Source organism: Etheostoma cragini, chromosome 16 (genome assembly GCF_013103735.1).
Source record: "Etheostoma cragini isolate CJK2018 chromosome 16, CSU_Ecrag_1.0, whole genome shotgun sequence".
In the NCBI taxonomy this organism is placed as follows: Eukaryota; Metazoa; Chordata; class Actinopteri; order Perciformes; family Percidae; genus Etheostoma; species Etheostoma cragini.
In genome coordinates, this window is record NC_048422.1 from 5,888,178 (window position 1) to 5,914,662 (window position 26,485).

A 26,485-nucleotide genomic window follows, 5' to 3' on the forward strand; every position below is an offset into this window, starting at 1 on the left:
ATTCTCTCTTGTTCGGTTATTCTCATGCAAACCAAAGACTGAAGCCAAGCAGCCAGAGTCTACAGATCCATCGATTTCCTCCCAGAACAATACTGTAACTTCTTTTACTGTAAAGATCATGCATAGGTTTGGCTGTAGAGCAAGTGCAAGAGTAGTGCCCCTGCCCAGCAGAGCTTCTTTGGCCCCCTGGTGAAAAATAAAGTGCCTGTTACCACCCACTTAGCAGTGAGTAATTGCTGTCAACCCTAATTTCTGCTTCATTTAATCTGAGAAGTGCTTGGGTCCAGAGAAAAGAAGCAAGCCCTGTAGCTTCTCAGCAGAATGAGGATTTGGTGTTTGCGTCTCAGTGTCGGTCAGCAGTGAGTGATGAGTGGTGCGCAGTGTGCACTGTCTGCAGGGAGTAGAGGATTCATTTGAGTGAGCTCTCAGGGAGTTGTATCGGCTGAGCCAAAATGGCAGCTCTGCAGCTGGAAAACCAAAACTCATTTTCTTTCTTAAACAATAATCTCAGCGCTAGAGATGAGGCGCGCCACTGATGTATAACAGGAGAGAAATTTTTAAGCATTAATGTTTAAGCATTTTTGCCATGGGTTGGCAATTCTATCCTGGTATTCAATGTTTTCTTTTTATATTTAGATTTGTCATATCATTCCATATGATTGCCTTAGCTGGCTGAGACTGATCATTGTTACTTTACTTGTTTAGTACAAATTATCATTTTAAATATCTGAAATGACATGCGGGACATCTTTGTCGTGTGATCCCGTCATTAGCGCATTCAAAGGATGTTGTCAGCTGAATTAAAAAAAATACTTATAACCAAATGTTGTCTTTGTATTTTATCATCAATACTTTTGTAATTATTTGGTCATGAATAAAAGAACATGCAACAGCGGTTTTATCACTTTCAATTACTGTAAATATTGGTCAGCTAAACATGAAAAAATGAAAAAATAAATAAATAAATGTATCTTTCATGAAGCATTCATACACCTCAGCTAGAGAATAGTTTGAAATGTAATTAAGTTTACATGTGCTTAAACTTTGAAAAAGTTTAAGACCGCTGGAATCAAATCAAATGACCTGCAGTACTAAACCAAAGCCAAGGTTGTGTTATTACATCTGATCTGTGAACAGTGTTGAACATAGACACAATAAAGAGAATCTATTCTTTTCATTATGTCTGTCTATCCTCTTTATTATGTCTATGTCTTTCCTATTTTTTTTTCTATGGTGTTGAAGGCTTGACAAGGGTTAACGCCCATACCGTCACAACACGTGCACATGTCACATGACTCGTCAGCTCTTGCTTTTCCGCATCTGTCTCTGTTTGCTAGTTCGCTAACGTTAACTTTAGCCATGTTTTCCGGAGTTTTATTTACTTAACATTTCATGTAGCAGCCGGTGGTCTTGTGTGACCGTCGGACGGACTTACATGTTGGGTCCTTTGACTGCCGAGCAGTGGCACTTTCCAGTCAGTAACAAGCCAAAGAAGCAAGCTAGCCTCTCATAGCTAGCTAGCAGCTGCTTAGCTTTCAGGAGAATAACGACGCTGTAAGGCAACCAACCAGGCACAAAGGTGAGGGGGAGGCAGCTTAAAGTTTGACTATTTGTTAGTGATTTTGTCCGTGTGTTCAGACAACAGGTCCGTGATGTGAGCAGGGGTGTTACTAGCTAACAAGCTAGGTAACTAAATAAGGTAACAATTAGCCTACCTTGCTGGAAAAGCTTGTGACTCTAATGTACTAATAACGATATCGTTAGTTATTTTATAAGACTTACATGCAATCAGTTTCTCTTTAAGTGAATTCCTAAAATCATTAATCTGTAAAGTGTACTTGTTCTTATGATTAAAGTAACTAGCTGTGAATCTAACCTATTAGCTTTGCGTGGAAGCTGTTTTTACTTGTAACGCTCGCTAATCTCTGGTCAAGCTTTCTGTCAAAGACTGTTATCACTGCAAGGAGCGTCACTGTTATGTCCAGTTCTTATTCACGGTAACCATCGATATTAGATGTTATAAGAGCGTTTTCTAAGGGCTCTTTACACTCCTTTCCTAAAACATCATGAAGAGAAAGCTCACGTCCATTTGCACGTCAGCTGTCCATGGTGCTGAAGGAGTTGAGGAATGCATCTAAGTTTGTATCTCAACAGTGATGTAAGCTATACAAACATACAGTACAGGCCAAAGGTTTGGACACACCTTCTCATTCAATGCGTTTCCTTTATTTTCATGGCTATTTACATTGTATATTTTCACTGAAGGCATCAAAACTATGAATGAACACATGTGGAATGATGTACTGAAAACATGTCTTATATTCTTGTTTTATTCAAAGTAGCCCCCCTTTGCTCTGTTGGTAGTGGCGCAAGCCCTCGGTGTTCTCAACGTGAGTCACCTGAAATGGTTTGCACTTCACAGGTGGGCCTTGTCTGGGTTAATTAGTGGAATTTCTTGCCTTATTAATGGAGTTGGGACCATCAGTTGCGTTGTGCAGAAGTCAGGTTGATACACAGCCGACAGCCCTATTGGACAACTGTTAGAATTCATATTATGGGAAGAACCAATCTAAGTGAAGAGAAACGAGTGGCCGTCATTACTTTAAGAAATGACGGTCAGCCAGTCCGGAAAATTGCGAAAACTTTGAATCTGTCCCCAAGTGCAGTCGCAGAAACCTTTAAGCACTACAATGAAACTGGCTCACATGAGGAAGGAAGACCAAGAGTCACCTCTGCTGCTGAGGATAAATTCATCTGAGTCACCAGCCTCAGAAATCACAAGTTAACGGCAGCTCAGATTAGAGACCAGATGAATACCATACAGAGTTCTAGCAGCATGCACATCTCCAGAACAACTGTTAAGAGGAGACTGCTCAAATCAGACCTTCATGGTCAAATAGCAGCTAGGAAACCACTGCTAAAGAGAGGCAACAAGCAGAAGAGATTTGTTAGGGCCAAGAAACACAAGGAATAGACATTAGACCAGTGGAAATCTATGCTTTGTTCTGATGAATCTTAATTTGAGATCTTTGGTTCCAACCACCGTGTCTTCGCGAGGCGGAGAAACGGTGACCGGATGGATTCTACATGCCTGGTTCCCACTGTGAAGCATAGAGGAGGAGGTGTGATGGTGGGGGGGTGCTTTGCTGGTGACACTGTTGGGGATTTATTCCAAATTGAAGGCATACTGAACCAGCATGGCTAACACAGCATCCTGCAGCAACATGCCACCCCATCCGGGTTGCATTTAGTTGGATGATCATTTATTTTTTAACAGGACAATGAACCCAAAACCACCTCCAGGCTGTTTAAGGGCTATTTGACCAAGAAGGAGAGTGATGGAGTGCTGCGCCTCCACAGTCACCGGACCTGAACCCAGTCGAGATGGTTTGGGGAGAGCTGGACCGCAGAGTGAAGGCAAAAGGGCCAACAAGTACTGAGCATTCTGGGAACTCCTTCAAGACTGTTGGGAAACTATTTCAGGTGACTACCTCTTGAAGCTCATCAGAAGAATGCCAAGAGTGTGCAAAGCATTAATCAGAGCAAAGGGTGGCTACTTTGAAGAAACTAGAATAAAAGACATGTTTTCAGTTCTTTTACACTTTTTTGTCAAGTACATCATTCCACATGTGTTCATTCATAGTTTTGATGCCTCAGTGGGAATCTACAATGTGAATAGTCATGAAAATAAAGGAAACTCATTGAATAAGGTGTGTCCAAACTTGTGTGCGTGTGTGCGTGTGCGTGTGCGTGTGTGTGTGTGTGTGTGTGTGTGTGTGTGTGTGTGTGTGTGCGCACACGCATAGTGTATACATGTGCAGGTTGCATTACAAAATGCACATTGTTGTACATTGATCAGTGCAGCTGCTGTGAGTGGAAAATGATACTCGAAGTTCAGATAAAAACTCAAATCAGGCAGTGACAATTCTTAGCTCCTTATATGGATTCTGGAAACAATTCATGGACAAAAGAACATGGCAGCAGCTGGAACTTGTCTATCACAGAATAAACTAGCATAGAATGAAAAATCATCAGGAAAACCGGCATTTCAACCAGATGAAATGAAGATAGTATTGGAGGTACAGGCAATAACTGTTGTATCTGGAATAGCTGTGCTGTGCATAGTGTCAAATGCAAAAGGACACATGGCCCAAAATACCCATGGTAGGTATGTTGCAGATCAACAATTTTATCCCTCACGGTTTACTCCTTCTGGTTGTGTTACTAAAATTGGATAGATACTTTATGGTCACTCTGTGTTAAACACAACAGCATTTGTTTTGGTAGCAATTACTTTACTTAGCAGCATATATAAAGAAAAAAAGAAATCTCTTTCATGATGTTTGATGCTCTTTCTAGAGCTCTCAGGTTTGGGAGTGGGGAGTGGAGGATCCACTGTGCTGTTTTAATTATCCTAATAACGTATTTGTATGCTCCTCTTTTATAAAAAAAAAAAAAAAAAACTTACACAAATAAGTCATTCACATGCTGATGAAATAACCATAATCTGATTTTGTGTCCTGGTTTTTGTCTAACTACCTCGATATCTTTTTACCCGTTAGTTAGAAAATCAAACGATAACTACACCTTACCATGATGCATCTCCAAACCTACAAGACATTCAAAACCACCATAGTCCAAAACCTCAAATGTATTACATTGACAGTGTTATGAAAGCACACAAAAGTAGCAAATTTAAGAAATACAATGTGTGGTATTTTTACCATATGAATATAGTATATAAGGAGATAGTCATGGCCAGGGTAACTGTGTGTTTTACTTGTCTGACTGCAGCTTCTATGAGCTGCGACTGGCTCCGATCAGAGGATGTATCCGCCTTCCAGAAAGGACTTCATCTCTCTGACACTTAATGATCCGCACAGTCACACTTACAACAACGGGAAGCACCGGAGACAGTCCTGCTGGAGGGTGAGTGGTCCTGAAGGCCAGTGTGCAGATCATGGCTCTTTACCACGTTGACACTGAAACCCTGTGTTGGATGCAAGATAATGAGCTTGTGCTCAACTCGTTTTCCCACCTGTAGGTCCACACGTATCGCTGCCATGGTTATGGTTAGTGGCAGAGGTGGTAGATATGGAGAATATCTTCTATCACAGTACATGTCATAACCTGGTACTATATGCAGTAAATCTTCACTGAATGGTTTGATGAGAATGAAAATGACGTGACTTGCATGCTATGGCATTCACAGTCACCATTTCTCAACCAAACTGAGCACCTATGGGATCCTCATGTTAAGTAACACTCGCCACAGAGAGAAAATGCAGGACAGGATGCCTGGGATTCAGGCAGAAGATGAAAGGACTGAGACATGTCTTGGAGGGTGATAGGAAAGATGCAACTATTTTTTTTTGGTATTTATGCCTGACTTTGCTAGTGTATATCCTCTCATTTCTTTTTGTTTGTTTTTCTGTGTTTTTTGGCTCTTTAGTACAACAAAAGTTAGGAGAGAAACTTTGCTATGGGTTGGGTCATTTTTTTTTATTATTGTACTTAAACAAAATGCAATTTATAATGCATGAGTGAATTTATTTTAAATTAATGTAGGGTTGCCACTAACGATTATTTTCATAATCGATTCATTTGGCAATTTTATTTTTTGTTGTTTGGTCTATAAAATGTCAGAAAATTGTGAAAAAGTCAGTTATTGTCCTTGGATATCTTTTGAAAGGAATCTTATTGAAATATTCACGTTTTAAGAAGCTGGATTTAGAAAGTTTTTTTCGAAAACATCTACAAAATGACTCAAAACCGATGAATTGATTGTCAAAATAGTTAGTGATTAATAGTTGACAACTCATCGATATGAATGATGCTCATCCCTTTGGTAAAGTTAGGAGACTTGCAGAATGCTTGAATTAATAATTAATGAATAGAAAAGGAGCTCTAAAGCTGGAGACTCCGGGTGGAAACACCTTACTAGGTCTTTAGGACTTCATTTTATTTGACAACTTGTGTTGCAGTACATTTTCTGAAAAGTAGTTGTAGAAAGTATTAATTGATCAAAAATCCAGATGGAAATGTCTGCAAAAGGCTTCAGCTGTAAGCCTCCAGCTGCTTGGTTATGCTTCCGACCACCTCACTGAGATAAATCAACTCTGTCTTTATGAAATGCATAACGTTTTCAGACCAATCGATTCCTAGGTTCCAGTCTTCTTTTCTTCTGCCTCCTTTGTTGTGGAGCAGCCTGAACTTTCAAACTCATCAGATAAAAACTGATCACTACAGTGAGATAAACCAATTCTCCTCACCGTCTCTCACTCGTCTGCCTATTTTCTTTTATCTTGTCTTATGTACTCTGAAATTTCATACACCTTTCACTCCTTTCTTTTGTCCTATCAGTATCCTTATCTCCTGTTGGTTTTGGTACTCATGGTTTGTCAGGCATATTGTGTTGAACTTCTCATTTCACGTCTGGTAATGTTGTGTGCTTTTCCATCCTTGGGGGGTTTCCTGCTTTGTTCACCGGTTTCCTCTTTCCTTCTTGTTTAACTGGTCTAACATCCTTGCTCATAATGGGGCTCGTGCATGAATGTTTTCTTTTTTTCCTCTTATATTTGTTTTTGCAGACAGCATTTAAAGGAAAATAAGACAATTCTACGTGGCGTTGATGAAACACGCGCTGAAAGCCAAGTCTGTTATATCCACCCGAGTATGTTAATGAACTGCATTCGATCTTAAATCGGAAAGCACAGTTTTTGTCTGCCTTGAGTTTAGGCCTTGGTCATTTCACAAAAAAAGGGATCTGCTTACATGTTAACAATGGGGCTTTGCAATATTTTGCAGAACACATCAGGCCATTGTTATTATGCACACTTTGTCAGGTGTGTATACACGCTTGCCATCGGCCTGTCAGCAGGCTGTTTCTGGCAGGGAACAGTAGCCAGGACGTGCTGTTCTCGGGAGCACATGGGATCAAATTGGTGCTTTTCCGTAGAGTTGAAATGTGTTGACTCTGAGATATAAGACTATGTTGTATCCTGATGCACAGCAATCTGCGAAGGATGCACCTCAAGACACCGCAAGTATGAGGGTTTGCACAGAAAACAATGGGTGCTGGTGTTATACGCTGCTGGTGTGTGTTCCCCTTTACTTTCATCATATGTGGTCCAACACATCTGTTTTTCCCAACAAGTCTGCTTTATGTGTTATGCCATCCCTCAATGCTTAATTGTCAAATTAGTGTCCACTTTTCATTTTTTCCACACTCAGTAGTATTTAAAAGATTATTCTAATTTGGCATTCAAAAAATCTGCAGATACCCTGATCTTTAGCAAAAACACTTCTTTAATCTTCATTGCAACACAGTTACTTCTGTCACTTCTTTAATAGAAAAAAGAAATAAAAGGGAAAACGGCACGATCAGATTTCATGAAAGGATTTCATTTAGTTCTCTGAATTGAAAAGGCAAACCGGGACTCTCATCGACTGATCTGTAACATTGTTATTTCTGCAGTATATCAACAGACCTTTTCTCCATAAAGCCAGCTTAATAGCCTCATAGATGTCAATCAGGCCCAGCACCCCCCTGCACCTGTGCAAATCATGTTCTTGAGTGGCTTGTTTGCTCAGTGTGTGTCCTCAGGACTTCTTCACATTGGTTTTCTTTAATATTCCCAAAGACGTGCAAGTCAGGTAGAAGCTCTCGATCTCTCCTTGTTATGGGTTGGTCTGCCGAGTGAGTTTCCCTTTCTTCAGCTAAGTGCAGATAGAGAAATTAATAACTATCTTCTTCATTGTGCAATACCACAAGTGTTACAAATGTTTCCTGAAGATTTGTGTAAAAATGCACCATACGAGTGCACATAATATGCTGGGATGGTAAATAAGCTATAGCAAAAGAAAACGTCCCCTGAGATAAAGTCTGTTGTGTGTTCTTTCACAGCTCACAGACGATGGCTCAATAGTTTCAAGGTATTGCACATGTGTTAATTAGAGCAGGCAACAGAGTGGTACCACTCTGCCTGTTAGCCTTCTCTCCTGAGAGCCTCTGTCCCTCCCTCTGCACTGCTGGGCTGGATTGTTTGTTTGTGAGCTGTCACTTTGCTTAATGCATCAGGTGGAGAGAGATGTTGAGGTTATACAGGGTAAGCCAGACCAGAAAGGCCATCACTTTTTCTTTTCCTTAGCTACTCTACTTTCAAAAGCACTAACAGATTTGTAAGATATTTTGTGAGGGGGAAGGTGTTGGAATCTGCTGACAGACACTTGTGATTTGAATCCAGAGCTGTTGGGCATGTTTCAGTGTAGCTGGCTTTGTTTTATATCCGCCTACAGAAATGGAAGCAGCTGTCTCGGCTCCAGCGAAGCCTCATCCTGTTCCTGCTGGCTCTGCTGCTCATATTTGGACTGCTCTCCTATCCCAGCATGACAGAGCAGTGGAGAGGTAAACAATGCCTGCCCGACACTAAACTCACTGTAATGGTATTGCTGCATGACCGTGAAGCTGATGAGTTGGATGGTCTGTGTGTTGTGTTTGGCAGTGATGAGATATTGCATTAAACTACTAAAATGCCACGTGAGACACTCTGATGGCTTACCTCTTTGTTAAATTAGTTCTTGCGCTCATTTGTGTTTGTGCACACCTGCTTGCTTAATCTCTTGTATATTTCTACATACGTAGAACACTAAGATGGCAAAATGTGCAAATGCTTCTATTTCCTATAGTCATGTCTTCCCGTCCACACTAAGATAAAAAAAAAATCAACGACTGAGCTATCTGAAAATCCCTGTTCAGAGTAGATACATCTGCGTTTTTTTGCACACTGGGAAAACTGAGCTTTTGGAAAAGGATGATATATGAATGACTGCTCAGACTGGGTCTGAGGCTAAGGGATGATATGTATTGGAGCTCAGACTTAGTTGAGGTGGTAGAGTAAGGAAGACAACTTTCTGTAGCTATCTCTGTGAAGAGTCTATTTTTAACTTCATGGTGTTCCTTCTGTGTGTGTAGGGTTGTCTGACAGGGGGGACTGGCTGGAGCTGAATGATAGAGAGGTGAAGGATATTCCTCCCGAGGTGAAGGCTGCATCAGATCAAGCTGAAGCCAAAGCTCCTCCTCCTGTGGCAGGGCCACATATGGGGCCAGCTGTAGATCCAGATGCGGGTGCAGATGCTGTGGTGGGGCCCAGAGCTCCAAATGTCCCCATTTTGGCTAAACCTCGCATTAAGGTTAGAGTTGTGTTTGTATTTATTTATTTTACATCAATCAACATCAATGAAAAAGTAAATGCGCTAGGGTCAGACCAGATTGACATATTTGGAACTGCAAGTTCTAACCAGAATGTTGAACCTGCAAAGATCTGTCATGTTAATTACAGTCCAACACATGCATAACAACAACTAAAGTTTCATAATAAAAATAAAAAAACAGCTAAATACAATCAGCTGTATTTGTTACAATACTTGATGAATTCTCCTAAGTTCAATGCTCCACGTGAATTTTAGTTATTTATTTTTAGACAGACTATAAATTAAAAAACAATTTTAAGGGTGCCCAGATAGTTCAGTTGGTTAAGCGGGCGACCATATATAGAGGGTTACTCCTTGACTCTGACCTGTGGCCCTTTGTTGCTTGTCATTCCCCCCCCCCCCCTCTTCCCTTTTATTTCTTCAGCTGTCCTGTCAATAAAGGCGTAAACATGCCCAAAGAATAATCTTTAAAAAAAGAGCACATTTAAGTGTGAGGTGGGTTCTTCAGTGACATCAGTATTGTTCTTGTGAGTGTATGTGGATAATGTAGTGTAAGGTGTTGAGAAATAACAAATAATTAACAAATAATCTTAACAAAGCGAAAGGGTTGCAGGCACTGGCAGGAAGAGCGAGCGAGAGAGACTGGAATCAGTCATTTTCTTGCCTGTGGAACGCTGGGCCCAGGTGCTCCAAATCTGGCTAAATGACTGCAATCATGCTTCCCAGACTAGCTTTGAGGAACAGCATCCATTACTGGTGCCAAGTCATTGTTGACGGGGTACTCGTTCTTGTGCTTGTGTACTTATTTCTGGTCCATACTGTAGTTATGATTTTGGAACAGTCTTATGTGACAGCTCAAACTGTGGTTGAGTTTGCTAAAATGATAATAAAAAAATCACTAGGTACCAATAATCTATGTAGACTATATATTGAAATACTTAATAGCTTATTTATCCACAGAATAAGACATTCCAAAATAAGAGAGGTCCACCGAGCCTGCAGAAAGATGGAAATATTTCAGACGCAGTCGGTAGGAAAAAGCAAGTGCAAGAAGTGGTTCAAGATGAAGAAGGAGAAGAGGTGGACAAAGAAAAGAAGATTGTCAGGTGAGTTCTTTCTACCCAACTACAGAAGGTTTTGCAACTGTTAAGAAAAGTAGATGACATGTTAACATGACATTATTCAGACTATTAGAATCAAGCTTTTTCTAGCTGCACCCAAGCCCGGTAGCGCTTGTTGCAGAAGACAAGCAGCCATCAATAAATGGTAATATGGGTTTTAACTTTGGTCTCCCAGCTGGAGAGGAGCACTGATCGAAGCTGACCAAGCCACAGAGCCTCCACCCTCGACCAATGAGAAAGAAGCTGCGGCGCCCCCAGCTAACCCAGCTGACCCTGTCCCACCAGAAGGTCAGGCCTGTTTTCAAATTTTTGAAGTTTTTGTGCCGTACCTCAAAGAGACATCAAGTAGGGGCCCCTTACTGCAAATATTGTAAACAACTAAGTGGCATATTAAACTGAACTAAAAAAGGAATATTATTTATACATCATGTTTTAATGTTAAACATACATGTGGAAGACACAGTGAATCTTTAAGCCCAACTGTATGGCTACCTTACCTATAGTGAGCTTATCTGCAATGTGTATTATTTATTTTTTTTCTCACAAATGTGCGTATATTTAATATGTTATATTTGCTATTATGTAATGTGTTAGATTCGTAGTGATGTATATTTTCAGACATATTTCATTTTTGAAAAAAGAGGCAGCCCCCCTGCTGTAACTCTGAGGACTGCCTATGGGTCACAGACACCCTGTTGAACAGCTCTGCTTTATAACCGCAAGTAAACATGGAAACCTAACCCTAACCCTTCAACCAATCATCCATTTATCTCCTGTTTGTGTTTCTAAATAATACACAAATAGGTTAATTGATCAAATGTAAGAAACAAAGTTTTCATCACAGGTACCCAGAGCCCAAAATCACAACTTCACATGTCTTGTTTTGTATGACCTACAGTCCAAAACCCAAAGTTTTCCAATTATTGATGTTAAATGCAGAAACCATAAGATTGTATTACCATTCTTTATAGTTCTCCAGACCTCTATCATTAATATCCTCTTATCTCGTTCTGTTCCTTCTGGTAAAGAGAAAAGCTCTTTGGGTCCACTGAGAAACATGTCCCCTCAAGCAGATTCATAGCATTGTCTAGCTCTACTGGTACAGTGCCTTGCGAAAGTATTCGTCCCCCTTGAACTTTTCAACCTTTTGACACATTTTAGGCTTCAAACATAAAGATATAAAATTTTTATTCTTTGTGAAGAATCATCAACAAGTGGGACACAGTTGTGAAGTGGAACAAAATCTATTGGATATTTTAAACTTTTTTAGCAAATAAAAAACTGAAAAGTGGTGTGTGCAAAATTATTTGGCGCCTTTACTTTCAGTGCAGCAAACTCACTCCAGAAGTTCAGCGAGGACCTCTGAATGATCCAATGTTGTCCTAAATGACTGATGGTGATAAATAGAATCCACCTGTGTGTGTGATCAAGTCTCTGTATAAATGCACCTGCTCTGTGATAGTCTCAGGGTTCTGTTGAAAGCGCGGAGAGCATCATGAAGACCAAGGAACACACCAGGCAGGTCCGTAATAATGTTGTGGAGAAGTTTAAAGCCGGATTTGGATACAAAAAGATTTCCCAAGCTTTAAACATCCCAAGGAGCACTGTGCAAGCAATCATTTTGTAGTATCAGACCACTGCAAATCTACCAAGACCTGGCCATCCCTGTAAACTTTCAGCTCAGACAAGGAGAAGACTGATCAGAGATGCAGCCAAGAGTCCCATGATCACTCTGGATGAACTGCAGAGAACTACACCTGAGGTGGGAGAGTCTGTCCATAGGACAACAATCAGTCGTACACTGCACAAATCTTGCCTTCATGGAAGAGTGGCATGAAGAAAGACTTTTCTCAAAGATATCCATAAAAGGTCTTGTCTAAAGTTTGCCACAAGCCACCTGGGACACACCAAACATGTGGAAGAAGCTGCTCTGGTCAGATGAAACCAAAGTCTAACTTTTTGGCCACAATGCAAAACGATATGTTTGGTGTAAAAGCAACACAGCTCATCACCCTCAACACACCAGCCCCACTGTCAAACATGGTGGTGGCAGCATCATGGTTTGGGCCTGCTTTTCTTCAGCAGGGACAGGGAAGATGGTTGAAATTGAGGGGAAGATGGCTGCAGCCAAATACAGGACCATTCTGGATGAAAACCTGTTGGAGTCTGCAAAAGACCTGAAACTTGGACTGAGATTTATCTTCCAACAAGACAATGATCCCAAACATACAGCAAAATCTACAAAGAAATGGTTCACAAATAAACGTATCCAGGTGTTAGAATGGCCGAGTCAAAGTCCAGACCTGAATCCAATCGAGAATCTGTGGAAAGAACTAAAAAACTGCTGTTCACAAACGCTCTCCATCCAACCTCACTGAGCTCGAGCTGTTTCGCAAGGAAGAATGGGCAAGAATTTCAGTCTCTCGATGTGCAAAACTGATAGAGACATACCCCAAGCGACTTGCAGCTGTAATCGCAGCAAAAGGTGGCTCTACAAAGTATTAACGCAAGGGGGCCCAATAATTTTGCACGCACCACTTTTCAGTTTTTGATTTGGTAAGAAAGTTTAAAATCTCCAATAGATTTCGTTCCACTTCACAATTGTGTCCCACTTGTTGGTGATTCTTCACAAAAAATACATTTTTTATATCTTTATGTTTGAAGCCTGAAATGTGTCAAAAGGTTGAAAAGTTCAAGGGGGCCGAATACTTTCGCAAGGCACTGTATATTCTGTTTAAAGCCCAGCACCTTTTTCAATTGAAAAGTTTGACCTTTTCTAACTCGTAGGATAAAACCCTGCTGTGGTCAAAGCAGCAGTATCAATGCATGGCACAGCATATTCCATCTACTGAAAAATATCTGAAAATGAGACATGTACTGTTGAGAGAGCATCCTAGAGGAAACACAGACTTTTAAAATTACACTTTCATTTCTTATTCATTCCTTTGTGGACCATTTTATTTGTACAGCAGGAGCTGTGGACAGACTGGAGGCAGTGCGTGATGCCTTCAGACACGCGTGGAAAGGCTATAAGGAGTACGCCTGGGGTCACGATGAGCTCAAGCCCATCTCCAGGTCTTTTGGCGAGTGGTTCGGACTGGGTTTGACGCTCATAGATTCTTTGGACACCATGTGGATTCTGGGCCTAAAAGAAGGTATGTCAGTTATTCTCTCTCTCTCTCTGGGGGCTAGGTGTCATTTAAAATGTTTCAATGCAATGCAAAATAGTATACTGTTATACAGATACGATACAGAGTTTTCACATGTGTTTGAATCCATTCTTGTCTCTTGTGTATAAAAGGTAGCTTCGCATTTTGTCTTCACTACATTGATTTTTACACATCAAAGTCTACTTGCAGGTGTTAAGTAGTACTACTATGTGAAACCAGTTGTATAAAACCTTTTGTGGCTCCAGAGGGAGCTGCTACATTAACATTCAAGTTGCATTTTGTTTTTTTTGCGGGTGCCAGGTTTTGACAACAAAGAAGTATGCATTGAAAATAAATGAGTGGTTTTCTGACAAAGCTGTGGTCTGTGGCGGTGTGTGGAGTTTGTTATGAGAGTCTGACTCACTCTGCGCAGAGTTTGCAGAAGCAAAAGACTGGGTAGAGAAAGAGCTCTCCTTTGACAAGAATGTGGACGTGAATCTTTTTGAGACAACTATCCGTATCCTTGGGGGCCTGCTGAGTACCTACCATCTAACAGGAGACCAACTCTTCCTAGAGAAAGCTGTGAGTCAACCCATAACTTGCATTCTTACTCTCCCGTTTTCTAAAGTTCAGTTGTGTTAGAATAACCGTCTAAGAAGGTTCAAACAAACGAGCATGCAACCTACGTAGCATTATCGTTGCGATTGACGAGCCTTACGTTGCCCCACTCAGTCTCACTTTGTCTCACTTCAGTGACTAGTTGAAGTGAAGTTACCAGAGGCCTATACTACGAAGCAAGATTTGGGGTTACCAAGGTAAATTCAGGTTCAACCCAAGGTTTTGTGTATCACAACAGTGGGTCACTTGTTACCAAGTTGCCATGGTAATTTCTGCTGAACACCTCACATAACATTAAATAACACATTATGTTGGAGATTAGAGATCACCCGGTATAAAAGCACCGCCAACCGACCAACACTCGATTGATAGAAGCATCAACGTTCTTACAAGGTCCGGTGGAGCTCGGTGCGCAGAGAGAGAGAGAGGTGCGCTCGGAAAAACCCTTTTACATTCCCTGATGGGTATCTTTATGAAAGATATGGATTTTCAGCTGAGGGAATACATAGCTTTGTCAGCTTCTTGAGCAGAATATGTGGCCAATGCGAAATTGGTTAGAATCATGAGTTTAAAGTTATGTTTTATTTGCTCCCACGACCACTTACCTCTGCCAGGGCTGCAACTGAAAGAATAGGCTACAGCAAGGGTAATTTTGGTCAGATATTTTGCCAGAATGATGGGGTAGTGATAGCCTATTGATAATGCTTTTTAATTTAAGCTTTTACAGGGTTGGAAATTTCTTGTCAGCTTTCTTACCTGTGTTTCCTGTAGCAGCAGTGACTTAATTATGTGTCTGTGTTCCTCATATTTCTGTAGGATTATCGTTTGCTCTTCTTGTGTAAAATATGCAGCTTTGGTAGACTTGTCCATGTTTGCGACTGGTCATATGGTGCAAACACCACCCCTTTTTATGTGAACGCGCTTGGCACTAGACTTGGAAACCCTGGCTTATTCCATTGTGACACACCTTATGTCGGACCGCAAATATTACAGTAGGTTTGGTGACCCCGGGTATGTTGATCTTGCTTCGTAGTACAGGCCACATTTGTTGATGTGGTAATGTTATGTGTGCAGCTGTTTCATTTTCAAAATAAAGTAAATGATGCATAACTCTTACAGGACATAAAAGTCAATTCTGTTTCTTCTCTCCACTTACAGAAAGATCTTGGTTTCAGGTTAATGCCTGCCTTCAAAACTCCCTCAAAGATCCCGTTCTCCGATGTTAACATCGGGAAGGGAATAGCCCACCCCCCCCGATGGACGTCAGACAGCACGCTGGCCGAGGTCACGAGCATTCAGCTGGAATTCAGAGAGCTGAGCCGCCTCACTCAGGACCCCCAGTACCAGGTCGTGTGTGTGTGTGTGTGTGTGTGTGTGTGTGTGTGTGTGTGTGTAATAACTTTGATTTGGCATTACTTCCAGTTCTTTGAGATGGAGTGAAAAAAGATTGGAAGATGCCATTTATAAAGCTATTTGATGGAGGGTTTCATTTCAGTTTAAAACAGACATTTAGTACAGCTTGCAAACACTAGTGTGATTGAAGTGACAAGCATGAGCTAGGATTTGCTTTAAATCCTTCTTGTTTTCAGTTTGAGGGATTCCAGAAACCTGAGCTTGCACCTGAAGATTTGAAGCCCAATCTCACGTTAATTTGAGTAATTTCTGTCATAACCTTCACAAGCTCCGTGACGTAGCTTTTGATGAGCCCACTTTCATCAAAGTGTGAGATTGCTAATACTTTTCAATAGTTCACCAGCAGTAAGTGAAGCAAGGCTGTTGGGCTCATTATCTCATGTCAAGACATTAATGGTATCTGTTCTTTTTTCTGACTTTCCTAGGAGGCTGTGAATGAGGTAATGAGGCTGGTCCACAAGCTGCCAGGCAAACAGGACGGCCTGGTGCCCATGTTCATCAACACCAACAGCGGCCAGTTCACACACAAAGGAGTCTTCACACTTGGTGCCAGGGCGGACAGCTACTATGAATACCTGCTCAAACAGTGGATCCAGGGAGGCAAGACGGAAGACGAGTAATTCCAACTTTACATTTCTGAGTGGATTTTGTGTAATTGTGAGAAAAATCATTGGATTTAAAGATGGAGCAACGGTGCCATAGAAAAGCCAAACTTACTGGATGGTCACAAAACAAGAATCACTTAAGAGACAGAATACAAAACATGCAGAAATGTTGGTAATTCAAAGTTCTTAAGTACCTAGTCACATTATCTGACATAGCATTTAGTGTACATAAAGTAAGTAGGCTGGGCTTACAAGTTGCAGCCTACTTCACGTTGTTTAACACGTGAAAAGTGATTTAATGCATTACATAGTGGAACTTGCTGCATTACACTACTTTGAGTATTTTAAATGAAACGTTTCATGTATTCATGCTAACTTGTGATATCATGTCAAAACCAGAGAAATAGTCTTCTTTTTTATAAATTGTGATACAGACTTGAGTTATATTGCACAGCCCTAAACAAAGTCAAGACAGACTGACTAATATTTATATCTGTCATATTTCCTGTTTTTGTTTTGTCCAGCCTGTTGGAGGACTACCTTCAGGCTGTGGAAGGAGTGAAAAAACACCTTGTGAGACAGACGGGGCCCGGCAGATTGACCTTTGTTGGAGAGTTGTCCCACAGTCGCTTCAACCCTAAAATGGTAGAGATGCTCGCCAAAAGTCAATGTGCAGGGGTTCACAGGCCCATAATGTAACCTAGGACCTGCTGAAAACCTCAATCAAAGTGTGTGTGTGTGTGTGTGTGTGTGTGTGTGTGTGTGTGTGTGTGTGTGTGTGTGTTGTGGCCAACTTAAGGCTCTACAAAGAGCCTACGCAGTAGCCTATGTAAGTGATGGAGAATCAAGTGCTTTGTGACCACAGTCCGTAAGCTGTAGCAAGGAAAGTTAACCCTTTCCTCTGTTCTACATGTTGGCACCCAGAAATGAGTAGGAGGAAGTGTTATTGCTGCCATCAGACCAATCAGTTGTTGCCGTCTGCATTGCTGAGACGAGTAGTTACGTTTCTGGGCAGGTGCACATTGAGCTATAGCAGAGGGTCCGTATCTATGTGTACGTACGTACCTATGACGTAGATTCAAACCTGAACCATTAGTGAGGCTTTTGACCTTCGGTTTTCAGTACAGCCCAAGGACCCCTGATTGGCAAAGAGTATTTCGCCCACTGCCAAAACTCAATGAAATCCCATCCCTGACTGTATCTGCTTTGTTCAATCAATGGGCCTTGGTGCTTTTGTTGAGTCAGTAGCTGTACAAACCTATGTGCATGGAGTCCTTCTCTCCATCAGCCAGTCTAAATCAATTCCACCCCTCATTATTATCTTTCCTCGTCTCTCCTGATTGTTCTTCTCTCTGTCTTTTCACTCTACAGGACCACCTTGTGTGCTTCCTGCCAGGAACCTTGGCGCTGGGGGCCCACAACGGCCTCCCAGGGGACCACATGGATCTGGCTGTGCAGCTGATGGAGACCTGTCACCAAATGTACCAACAGATGGAGACTGGGCTGAGCCCAGAGATCGTCCACTTCAGCATGCAGGCTAGCGATGGGAACAACCTTATTGTCAAGGTGTGGCTAATGGCAGACAGGAGGCATTTGTTCATCTTCTTTCCAACATTATTTTATAATTTAGACTTTCACTATAATAGTATATAAGTGTGTGTGTGTGTGTGTGTATGTGTATATAAGATACATACATACATACATACATACATACATACATAAAGTATAAAAAAATATAATATATAAATAAAACTGAATGTAATATGATGAGCCTGCTGAATACCATCAGCTAGTCTAATTTTGTCATGAGAGTTGTGACAGTTACCTTCCTAACCCTTCTCAGTGCTCATTTCTTTTTCATTAACTGCTCTAGGTTTATCAAAGCATCCAATAATATTGTATGTGTCTCTGCTGCTACCTTCATTAACCCTAAGTATGAAACATTTTCAACAGTTCATGAGCTCATTCTAGTTTTAAAACAAATGAAATTAGTCAGATTTCACAGATTGTATTACTTATGAGTATATTCGAGTGCCCACAGCTAATCATGCATATTACTGGCTCTTTCAGACTAAATTTTGTGCACATTTATGACTGTATGTGACAGCTCAAGGACTTCTCTTGGTTGCAGTGATTCACCGCAACCACGATTTTAAAAAGCACTTTTATGGACTGCTCTGTTTTATACAGTCATTGACTGCTGACTCCTCACTCCTTTTAACTGGCCCGTCGGGCTGCAATTGATGGACAACTGCTTCTGTAGCAAAAGGCATTTGGGGTAATCTAGGGTGACCAAACGTCCTCTTTTGCCTGGACATGTCCATTTTTTAAGTACTGTCTGGGGGGGTTTATAAATTCATGAAAATGTCCGGATTTGACTCTTTGTCATGGGACTGTTAGCATTAAGCGTCTACTTAAATTGACTGGCGCTTTGCACACAATACTACGGTTCTTTGTTGCGTGACGTAATTCCCCAGAGACTGCCTTATATAGATTATAATTTATTATATATTATGCTAGCATATTTGTTTCAGTGTCTAATAAAGGTGCTATAGATCTCAAAGCTCACAGAATAGCTGACACCGAATAGGAGGTAATTCTTTTGTAAGATTATGGTGAATTAGTGTGTTGTAGCAGTTAAGAACGAGCTAGCATGCTAGCGCTAGCATGCTACACTTAGCCTTGAATCTATAGCGCTTTAATAAGATGAATTCTAGGATAAGGAACTTTTTATAGTTTGGGTTTTGAAGTTAGCAAAGTCACATTTAGCCCTTAGTATTTGGAACCATATCTAATCTCACCAAAATGCTCTTAACTTTACATTTATTATTGTACTTTTTTCACTTTTCCCTCCAAATGTGTTGAAAAATGCATAGAAATATGTTCGGCTGCTGCCCTAATCTCTGTTATGCAGTTCTTTGAAATTTGATTCTGTCTGCTCTTATTTTGTATCCTAATATTAAATGTAGCCTTGCTCACTGATATGTATAGCTTCTGTTGAACTGCCTGGTTGACAAATGGTCAAATGAAAAAATCTTTATCTGATCCATTTTTTAAACTAATTTTGATATGTATTGACACCATTTTATTCTCCAGCCTGCAGACAGACACAACCTGCTGAGACCAGAAACGGTAGAAAGTCTGTTCTACCTGTACAGATTCACCAAGGACCCCAAGTACAGAGACTGGGGATGGGACATACTGCTTAGCTTCAATAACTACACTAAGGTACTTGTAACAGGCTTATTGGTAGGGCTGGGTATTGTTTTTAATATAATTTGACACCGGTTCCTAAACAATACTTTTTCCCTTACCAATTTTAGATCTTTGTAGAAGCATGCTGCATGCTCATTGGCCCACTGACACTGATAGGTAAAGGTACTGACTCCTTAGGTATTTACATTGGGTATTGAATGACAAGACATTTTTCGATTTGGTCAGTGCCTAAAAAGTATTCTGTACCCAGCCCTACTTATTAATGTAACCTAAATGACCAAAAAAGAGGTTTAGAGGTTTGTAAACTGACCAAACGCCTCCACGTCTGCAGGTCCTTGGTGGTGGCTACACTTCCATTAACAACGTCCGTGACCCCTTAAACCCCGGGCCCCGGGACAAGATGGAGAGTTTCTTCCTGGGTGAGACGCTGAAGTACTTGTATCTGCTCTTCTCTGACAACACGGAGCAGCTCAGTCTAGACAAGTATGTCTTTAACACAGAGGCCCACGCTCTCCCCATATGGCCCTCCCCACCCAAGTGATGTCACCATAGAGGAGAAGTCTGTAAAAGATCAGGCCCACAGGCTCCTGGATGAGTCTAACACTGTTGTTGCCACTCAATCGGGCAATCCCTTAAGCATCCGTCGAGGCTGGACTGCTGTGTTGAGCAGCAAAGCAGACCTGTGCCGTCCACCTGTACTTTGACACGTTTCCATGTGGAAGGTTATATTTTTCTTTTTGTCTTTTTTTTTTTTATTTTCCTAAGGAAAAGGTTTGTATTAGAGCTGGTCTCTAATGTGAAACACTTTATTAAAATGAGCTCTGACTAACTGGCTCCAACAGGTGACAAGAAGGAAAATGGTGGGAGTACTTTATTACTTTGGCGTTTGGGATAGTTCTTGTATGTATGTAAGTATGTATGATTCACTGCAATCATGTCATGCTTTAGTTTTTTTTCCCTTTGTCAGGTCTAAATCCTCGCTAGTCCCACATATTCATGTGTCATGGCAGTGAAGGTGTCCACAGATGAATAGTGTAAAACAGATTGCTCTAGTGGAGGAGTCACATATCATTTGTTAAAGTCTTTACTCTGGCAGCTCCCAGTGCAAAAATGGCATAAATGGAGTCAAGAGGAGTTGTGCTGCTTTTCTTCCTTTTTTTTTTATAATTCCCTTTTGATATGTCCAACGTGGGCACTAATAAGCAGTGATTCTGCAGATACTGAGAGATAAAATGTTAAATAGGGCAAAGCTTACTGCACAGTAACACTTCTTTGTGTTTTTAAAGGACGTTTGGTTCTTGTGATTACTGATCTTTTCATTTCTGGTGGCAGTGAGAGGGTGGGCACAGCGTTTAGGTCATGTTTCTAGGACCTGACAGTTTGAAAGGGAAAATGTATTGCGGTCTTTTGAAGGAATCGGGGCTGTACACATGACATCTTGCTTTATTAATGAATGTCTACATTTGTTTTGTATTGAGTTTTTTTCCTTTGAGTTTTACATTTGGTCATAGAGGAGCCCTTGTTAGTAAGTGTGTTTGTATGCACTCTACATTCCCAGTGTTCCCAGAGTCTAATCCTGGTTTTGATTGAACATGGGATTGTAGTCACAATTGTTTTTTTATATTATATGAAGGGGAATTAATTAAGGATTTTATGCAGTCTTAAATTTGCAATTGCTGTGAAGTTAAGTGAAAACAACCCTCTCAGTACATTACCGTTTCCTGTGGCATGGGCATTATGCATGCAGCCGTTGATTCATCCTCTTTTCACGGACGACTTGTTGAAGAAATTAAGTTTGTTGACTTGTTTTTTTCATACTTGAAGGAGTTTGATTAGTGCCATGTAGCAATCCCACGGAATTCCTTTCAAATGTGATGCAGAGCAGTGTGGGAGGAGCGCTTGTTTTCTGTACGTTAACTGTGACAAATCCATCTGAAGGACATATCCGCCGTACTGTAGGAGCAGCTTTGAAGATGGCTGAGCCCACACTCTGTTATTTTAGGACTTTCAACTCTTTAGTCCGAAAAGGATAGATGTCTTGGATAATTCTTTTCCGCAGTTTGCAACTGACTGTCATTTTCACACTTTAACTATCTCCTTTTTGTTAACGAACTTCTGTCTAACAGAAAGCCATATACTGACCACTGTCATTGATTGGGCACTACATTTCCCAGTGCTCTGCTGTGCCTACTGAACTGTGTCTTGTGCTACGGTGGTTTGGTTCTGTTTCTTTATTGCTGCTGTATCAGTGGTGTTTATTTGTGAAGTGCTACGAGTGAACGTTTGGTTCATGGCTTGTATTTTTGCTTTGGATGGGTGGCTGAGGAAAACCACATGGGTGTAAATATTCTGTATAAATTGTTTCTTACCTTGTGTAATGAAGTCAACCTGTACGTTGATTATTGAGCCCTTACTGGACTTGGCATTCTGTGTCATGTCAAAAAAAAAAAAATAGTTTTAAGCAGATTTATTTTGTTCCTACTTGAGGCAGTCCATCCAAAAATCATTGACAGTTAAACATTTATGGAGACTAATGTCTAATAATACTTTTCAGAGATTTTTGCTTTCTCTTTGACACGGGGAAATAAAATATCCTTAATATATTAGTAAAACTATATATAGAAAAAAGAGACTTAACCTAATGTGTAAGAACATCTGTACTACAACTTGACATGCATGGTAATGATGGTTAATTAAATCAATTTTTTATTTCCGTTGCATATAAAAAAATTAAATGAGAGACGTATTACTTCTTTTTCTTTTCTATTATCTTTGAGTGTTAATTAGACCACATTCTAACCAGCCTTTAAATGTAAGGGAAAAAAACGGCCATGAGGTCCGGTCATCATCCGATCTGTGCAGATTGTTTTTGGGACTTAACAGAAAAACAACTGCGGATACTTTTCAAATATTATGTTGCCTTGTAAAATTGCCAGGATGTTAACGGAGTGAAGTCCATGTCTGAAAGCGGCTAAAGTTGCTTTGTTGGAAATGCAAAAAGTAAAACTGTCCCATCACTAGGTCCCATGCGTGGGTGAAGAAGCCAAACTGAATCTCTCAGTGGAAATCCACCATACCTCTTAACTAATTTGAGTTTGGGTTGATAAGTGTAATGTTCTCAAAAGAATTATACATACGAACATAACTAAATCTGCCTTCCACACTTTAAAGGTTAGAGCTGGCGTTATTCTAGATGTTCTTATTGTCGACAAAGACTCAATACTTGGACCACCTCAGCCTATTTCAGGCACTCGGCCCCAAGGCCCTTGGCTCTTACTGCAGATGTAAATCTTAAAAACATAAAATAGAAGTTAAGTTCATTTTTAAAACGCTTAGTTATTTCCTAAAACAGCTGGACATTGTTTTTTTTTTAGTCGCTTACACATTTGTTAGAGACTATTTCAGAAGTGTATTAACACAAATGATGTTCTCTAGTTAGTATTTAAGGCGTGTGTGTGAGAAAATAAACTTGTGTGTGTACATGGTAATGAAGAAACATGTCGCCCATTGAAGCAGTGCGCCTCACTGATGTGTTTTTAATAGTTTTTCTATATTTGTATTATGAAAGCATCGGAAACCTGGGAGTTGGGCTACGTTCTGGATCCAGAAGGATCTGTCAAGTCAGAACACGAAAAATCATCAGAAAAAAGACGACTACATTTTAAAATACTGCTATAGACGTGAAAAAAGGCAGGGCAGGGTCTTCACGTTGATAAAACTCAGCTCTCTCTGTGTAATTGCCGCTGTTACCTTTGGCAGAAATCAGCCTTTGTCAGATATTCATGATCACCATTTTGTGTTAAGAGACTGATGGTAACAGAAAAGATAAGAGACCAGAAATTACTCTTTTATCTCCACCGTGAGCTCCTACAGAAGCTATTTGAATTTACTTTGCTTTGTCATTTCACATTCTCATTATTTCCACCACTGATTCCTCCACTTTTGGACAGCCTAGTCTTTTTTTTTAATATATAAAATTGTGAAATTGATTATTGAGGTTGTATTACAATCTTAAAGGTCCCATGGCATGAAAATCTTGCTTTGTAAGGTTTTTTAACATTATTATGAGTTCCCACAGCCTCCCTCAGTGGCTAGAAATGCTGATAGGGGTAAACCGATTTCCCTCCCCCCCCTAAAAAAAGAAGAAAAAAAGTTACAGACTCAGAAATAGCACATACTAAGGAAAGCTCATTGTGGGACTGGCTCTAGTGGCTGTAATTCTGCACCAAGGCTGAATTTTGGGAAAGAGACTTCAGTATTAGGGGACCACTGAGGTCTATATAAAAGAGACTTCAGATATGGTATTTGGGGACGCTAAGGTCTATATAAAGGAGACTTCAGATATGGTATTAGGGGACCACTAAGGTCTATATAAAAGAGACTTCAGATATGGTATTTGGGGACCTCTAAGGTCTATATAAAGGAGACTTCAGATACAGTATTTGTATTTGAGCACCATGTCATGGGACCTTTTTAGGTTTTGTGAAACAAATGAATATATAGGGTTGATGTACAGTATTTGTTTTTGTAAGAAGGATTTTGTCCTATTCAACTCTCTAATATCAGCTGTATGGCTGAATCTTTCACTTGTAATGATGATAATTAATATGAATGTGAATAATATTGAATCCAAGCCATAGCAAAATGACAACACTTCTATTTTAAATGTATATGGGTGACAAAACCTCAGCGTAGTTCATCAGTTTAATGCCTGCAGAGGTTGCTGCTGCAGCGCCTGTGACCCCGTGTCAGGGGCCAAAGACATGGATCAATATGTTTTTTGCTGATTTAAGTGATTAATTGAGCTGTGCTAAGAAGAAACACATCACACACACATGAATCCCTTCTCTCCATGATGACAGAGCCAGTATGTTGGCCTGGAAGTCATTAACTTTCCCGAACACTTTGAAGACATGCAAAATATTTATTTTAATTTTAGCTAATGTTGATGTTCCACTTTTCTATACAAATTTATGAGTATAGTGTTCCGAGCTGACAAAGGTTTGGCAGTTTGAGTATTGTTCACACTTGTGATGCTTTGTTTCCAAAGGTTTGTCTTTATCTGTCAGTTATGAAATCCCCGTTCACTGTACAGAACACTGATTGTTCACCAAATTCAAACTTTTTTTTCAGCAAGCTCAACTTTTGAATAAATCTTTTTTCAATGAAAGTTTCGTACTGTTTATTGATCTGAATTTACTACATATTGTTTAAAAAAAGCCTGAAGAAGATTCAACATTTCAGCATGCTTGAAACAAAGCCACGGCGTCGACTCCCTCCACAAAAACTCATATGTCTCGTACAAATACTGGAAAGTGTGCTTATTTTTCTTTAATTTTTTTTATAAAAACATTATCTCTGTGAAGACATTTATGTTCCAAAGCCGGATATGAGCTGGATCACTGTGTGCCAGGCCTTAGGCAAGGCAAGGCAGCTTTATTTGTATAGCACATTTCAGCAACAGGGTAATTCAAAGTGCTTTACATAAAATCATTTGAACAGATAAAACACAAGTACAAACAGTTAAAAATCATATTGATGTTGGCCTTAGCAGCCAACATCAGTGTTGAACCTCACTAATGTGGCTAAATGGGAACAAATCAATTGAGCTATGTTTTGAAATGTATTCTAGTTGCAGACAGAACATAAGGGTTCATGAAGCTTCATTTGACAATCACTGCTAGATGTTGTCAGTTCCCCAACACCAGGGGGCAGCAGAAGCCATCCATCACTGTCCACACTACAAACCCTTCCTCCTGAAGCCATTGAACACCATGGCGATCTTTTACTCCATGCACAAAACAGTGCTCTACCTTGTCCTTAGAACATCACCCCTGGTTCATAGTGTTCCCCTATTGAGGATTTTCTGTCTGTGTTTTTGGACTATAAGTTTATTTTTTCATCATTACATCTAAAACTCTCTCTACCTCATCATCTCTTCTTCTGAGTTTTGGTCCAAACCTGCACTTCCTTAAACTGTGACAGGCCTTATATTTATCTGAGATATTCCAGAAACCCAATCATAACCAGGATACTCTTGCGCGTGCACTCCGTGATTACGGCCCTTGTGACAATCAGTATGAAATCTAATGTTAGTACTGAAATACATCGGTAGATTTAATGAAATGTTAATGCCAACCACCCAGCAGAAGAACCACACACCCCCACAGTATAATCTTGCATTAATACTATTAGCTTTTAGCTGTACATAGTCTGGGATTTACTGCTACAGAAAGATAGCTTAGACGCTAAATATAATCCAACATTCTTTAAATATTCTGTGCATAATTAGATTGGGGTGTTTGTCAGGTTTACGATGCTGTTGTTAAATTAAGAGATTCTGTGTGAAACTACTGTAGTAGTAGTAGTAGTAGTAGTAGTAGTAGTAATCTGTGGTTTGGCGCTGAGAGTTAGTTTGAAGCTTAAAGCTGCATATCTCTCCCAAAAGAATATGAAGAACATGTTTTTGGCAAGTAATTGTTGCCCAAGGGGGAATTTAGGGTTTTAACAGTCTGTTGGCTTTTTGCTAACAAATTGGGTCAAAATAAATCTCATGAATAGCTTTGTTTTCCTTGCAACTTACTGAAGCGTGGTAAATGTTGCCTTGAACAATTTGGCATGGTGCAGTGTTGTCTACAGTATGTGAATATCTGAGGTTCTGTACAGAGTATTCAATAAAGGTTGACTTTAAAGCTGGGGGTAAAACGGTCATAATTAGGTACATCTTTTTTGTGTTTTTGTGATTTTTACTTACTAAATGTGCAAAACGCTCATTGACTGTCTTATTCAAGGCATTGCCATTCTGTGAGCATTTACATTGATGTGACGTGCACTCAGGGCAATGGTGGACTCAGGGGTTGCCATCATGTTAGAAACAGCACAAAAGTCCCCCCTTGGATGTCTCTAGGGTAGATATAGTCCATGTCTAGGGGAACTCGGGGAGTAACACAAGAAGTTTACCCAACCTTTGGGGTAAAAGAACCGCAGCTTCAACAAACTGACTGCTGAGGGAGACGGTGGTGAACAGTGGTACACCAACTAAAGATGGCTCTCCAAGGGTCTCCAAAAACAAACTAAAAAGACAAAAACCCACTACCTAGAATGAATAAAAAGTGAATTATAGACTCAAACATAACACTAACCTCCCTGG

The 26,485-nt window shown here is 40.3% G+C and overlaps 1 protein-coding gene and 1 long non-coding RNA gene across 3 annotated transcripts; both read left to right on the forward strand.

Moving 5' to 3' along the window:
- Positions 1 to 1,277: 1,277 nt before the first annotated feature.
- On the forward strand, positions 1,278 to 20,471 carry man1b1a (mannosidase, alpha, class 1B, member 1a). Of its 2 annotated transcripts, none has more exons than XM_034896495.1 (14): positions 1,278 to 1,579; positions 4,795 to 4,929; positions 8,299 to 8,407; positions 8,975 to 9,192; positions 10,174 to 10,319; positions 10,510 to 10,622; positions 13,304 to 13,489; positions 13,917 to 14,065; positions 15,260 to 15,448; positions 15,940 to 16,130; positions 16,644 to 16,764; positions 17,491 to 17,685; positions 19,216 to 19,347; positions 19,667 to 20,471. In XM_034896495.1, the coding sequence occupies exons 2-14, from the start codon at positions 4,828 to 4,830 to the stop codon at positions 19,874 to 19,876; spliced, it is 2,061 nt and encodes a 686-aa protein (XP_034752386.1). In that variant the 5' UTR covers positions 1,278 to 1,579; positions 4,795 to 4,827; the 3' UTR covers positions 19,877 to 20,471. The 2 variants fall into 2 exon arrangements, with proteins under 2 accessions (XP_034752386.1, XP_034752387.1); XM_034896496.1 differs by having other exon boundaries at positions 13,307 to 13,489.
- Positions 20,472 to 23,662: 3,191 nt separating this feature from the next.
- LOC117959387 lies at positions 23,663 to 24,509 on the forward strand. Its single transcript, XR_004659926.1, has 2 exons — positions 23,663 to 23,727; positions 23,789 to 24,509. It is a non-coding gene; the product is annotated as an uncharacterized LOC117959387 (long non-coding RNA).
- Positions 24,510 to 26,485: the final 1,976 nt, after the last annotated feature.

Coding starts and splice junctions, on each gene's coding strand:
- man1b1a (XM_034896495.1), top strand. CDS start 4,828: ATGTATCCGCCTTCCAGAAAGGACTTCATCTCTCTGACACTTAATGAT. Junction 13,490..13,916: donor GATTCTGGGCCTAAAAGAAG/GTATGTCAGTTA, acceptor CACTCTGCGCAG/AGTTTGCAGAAGCAAAAGAC. Junction 17,686..19,215: donor GGAACAACCTTATTGTCAAG/GTGTGGCTAATG, acceptor TTTATTCTCCAG/CCTGCAGACAGACACAACCT.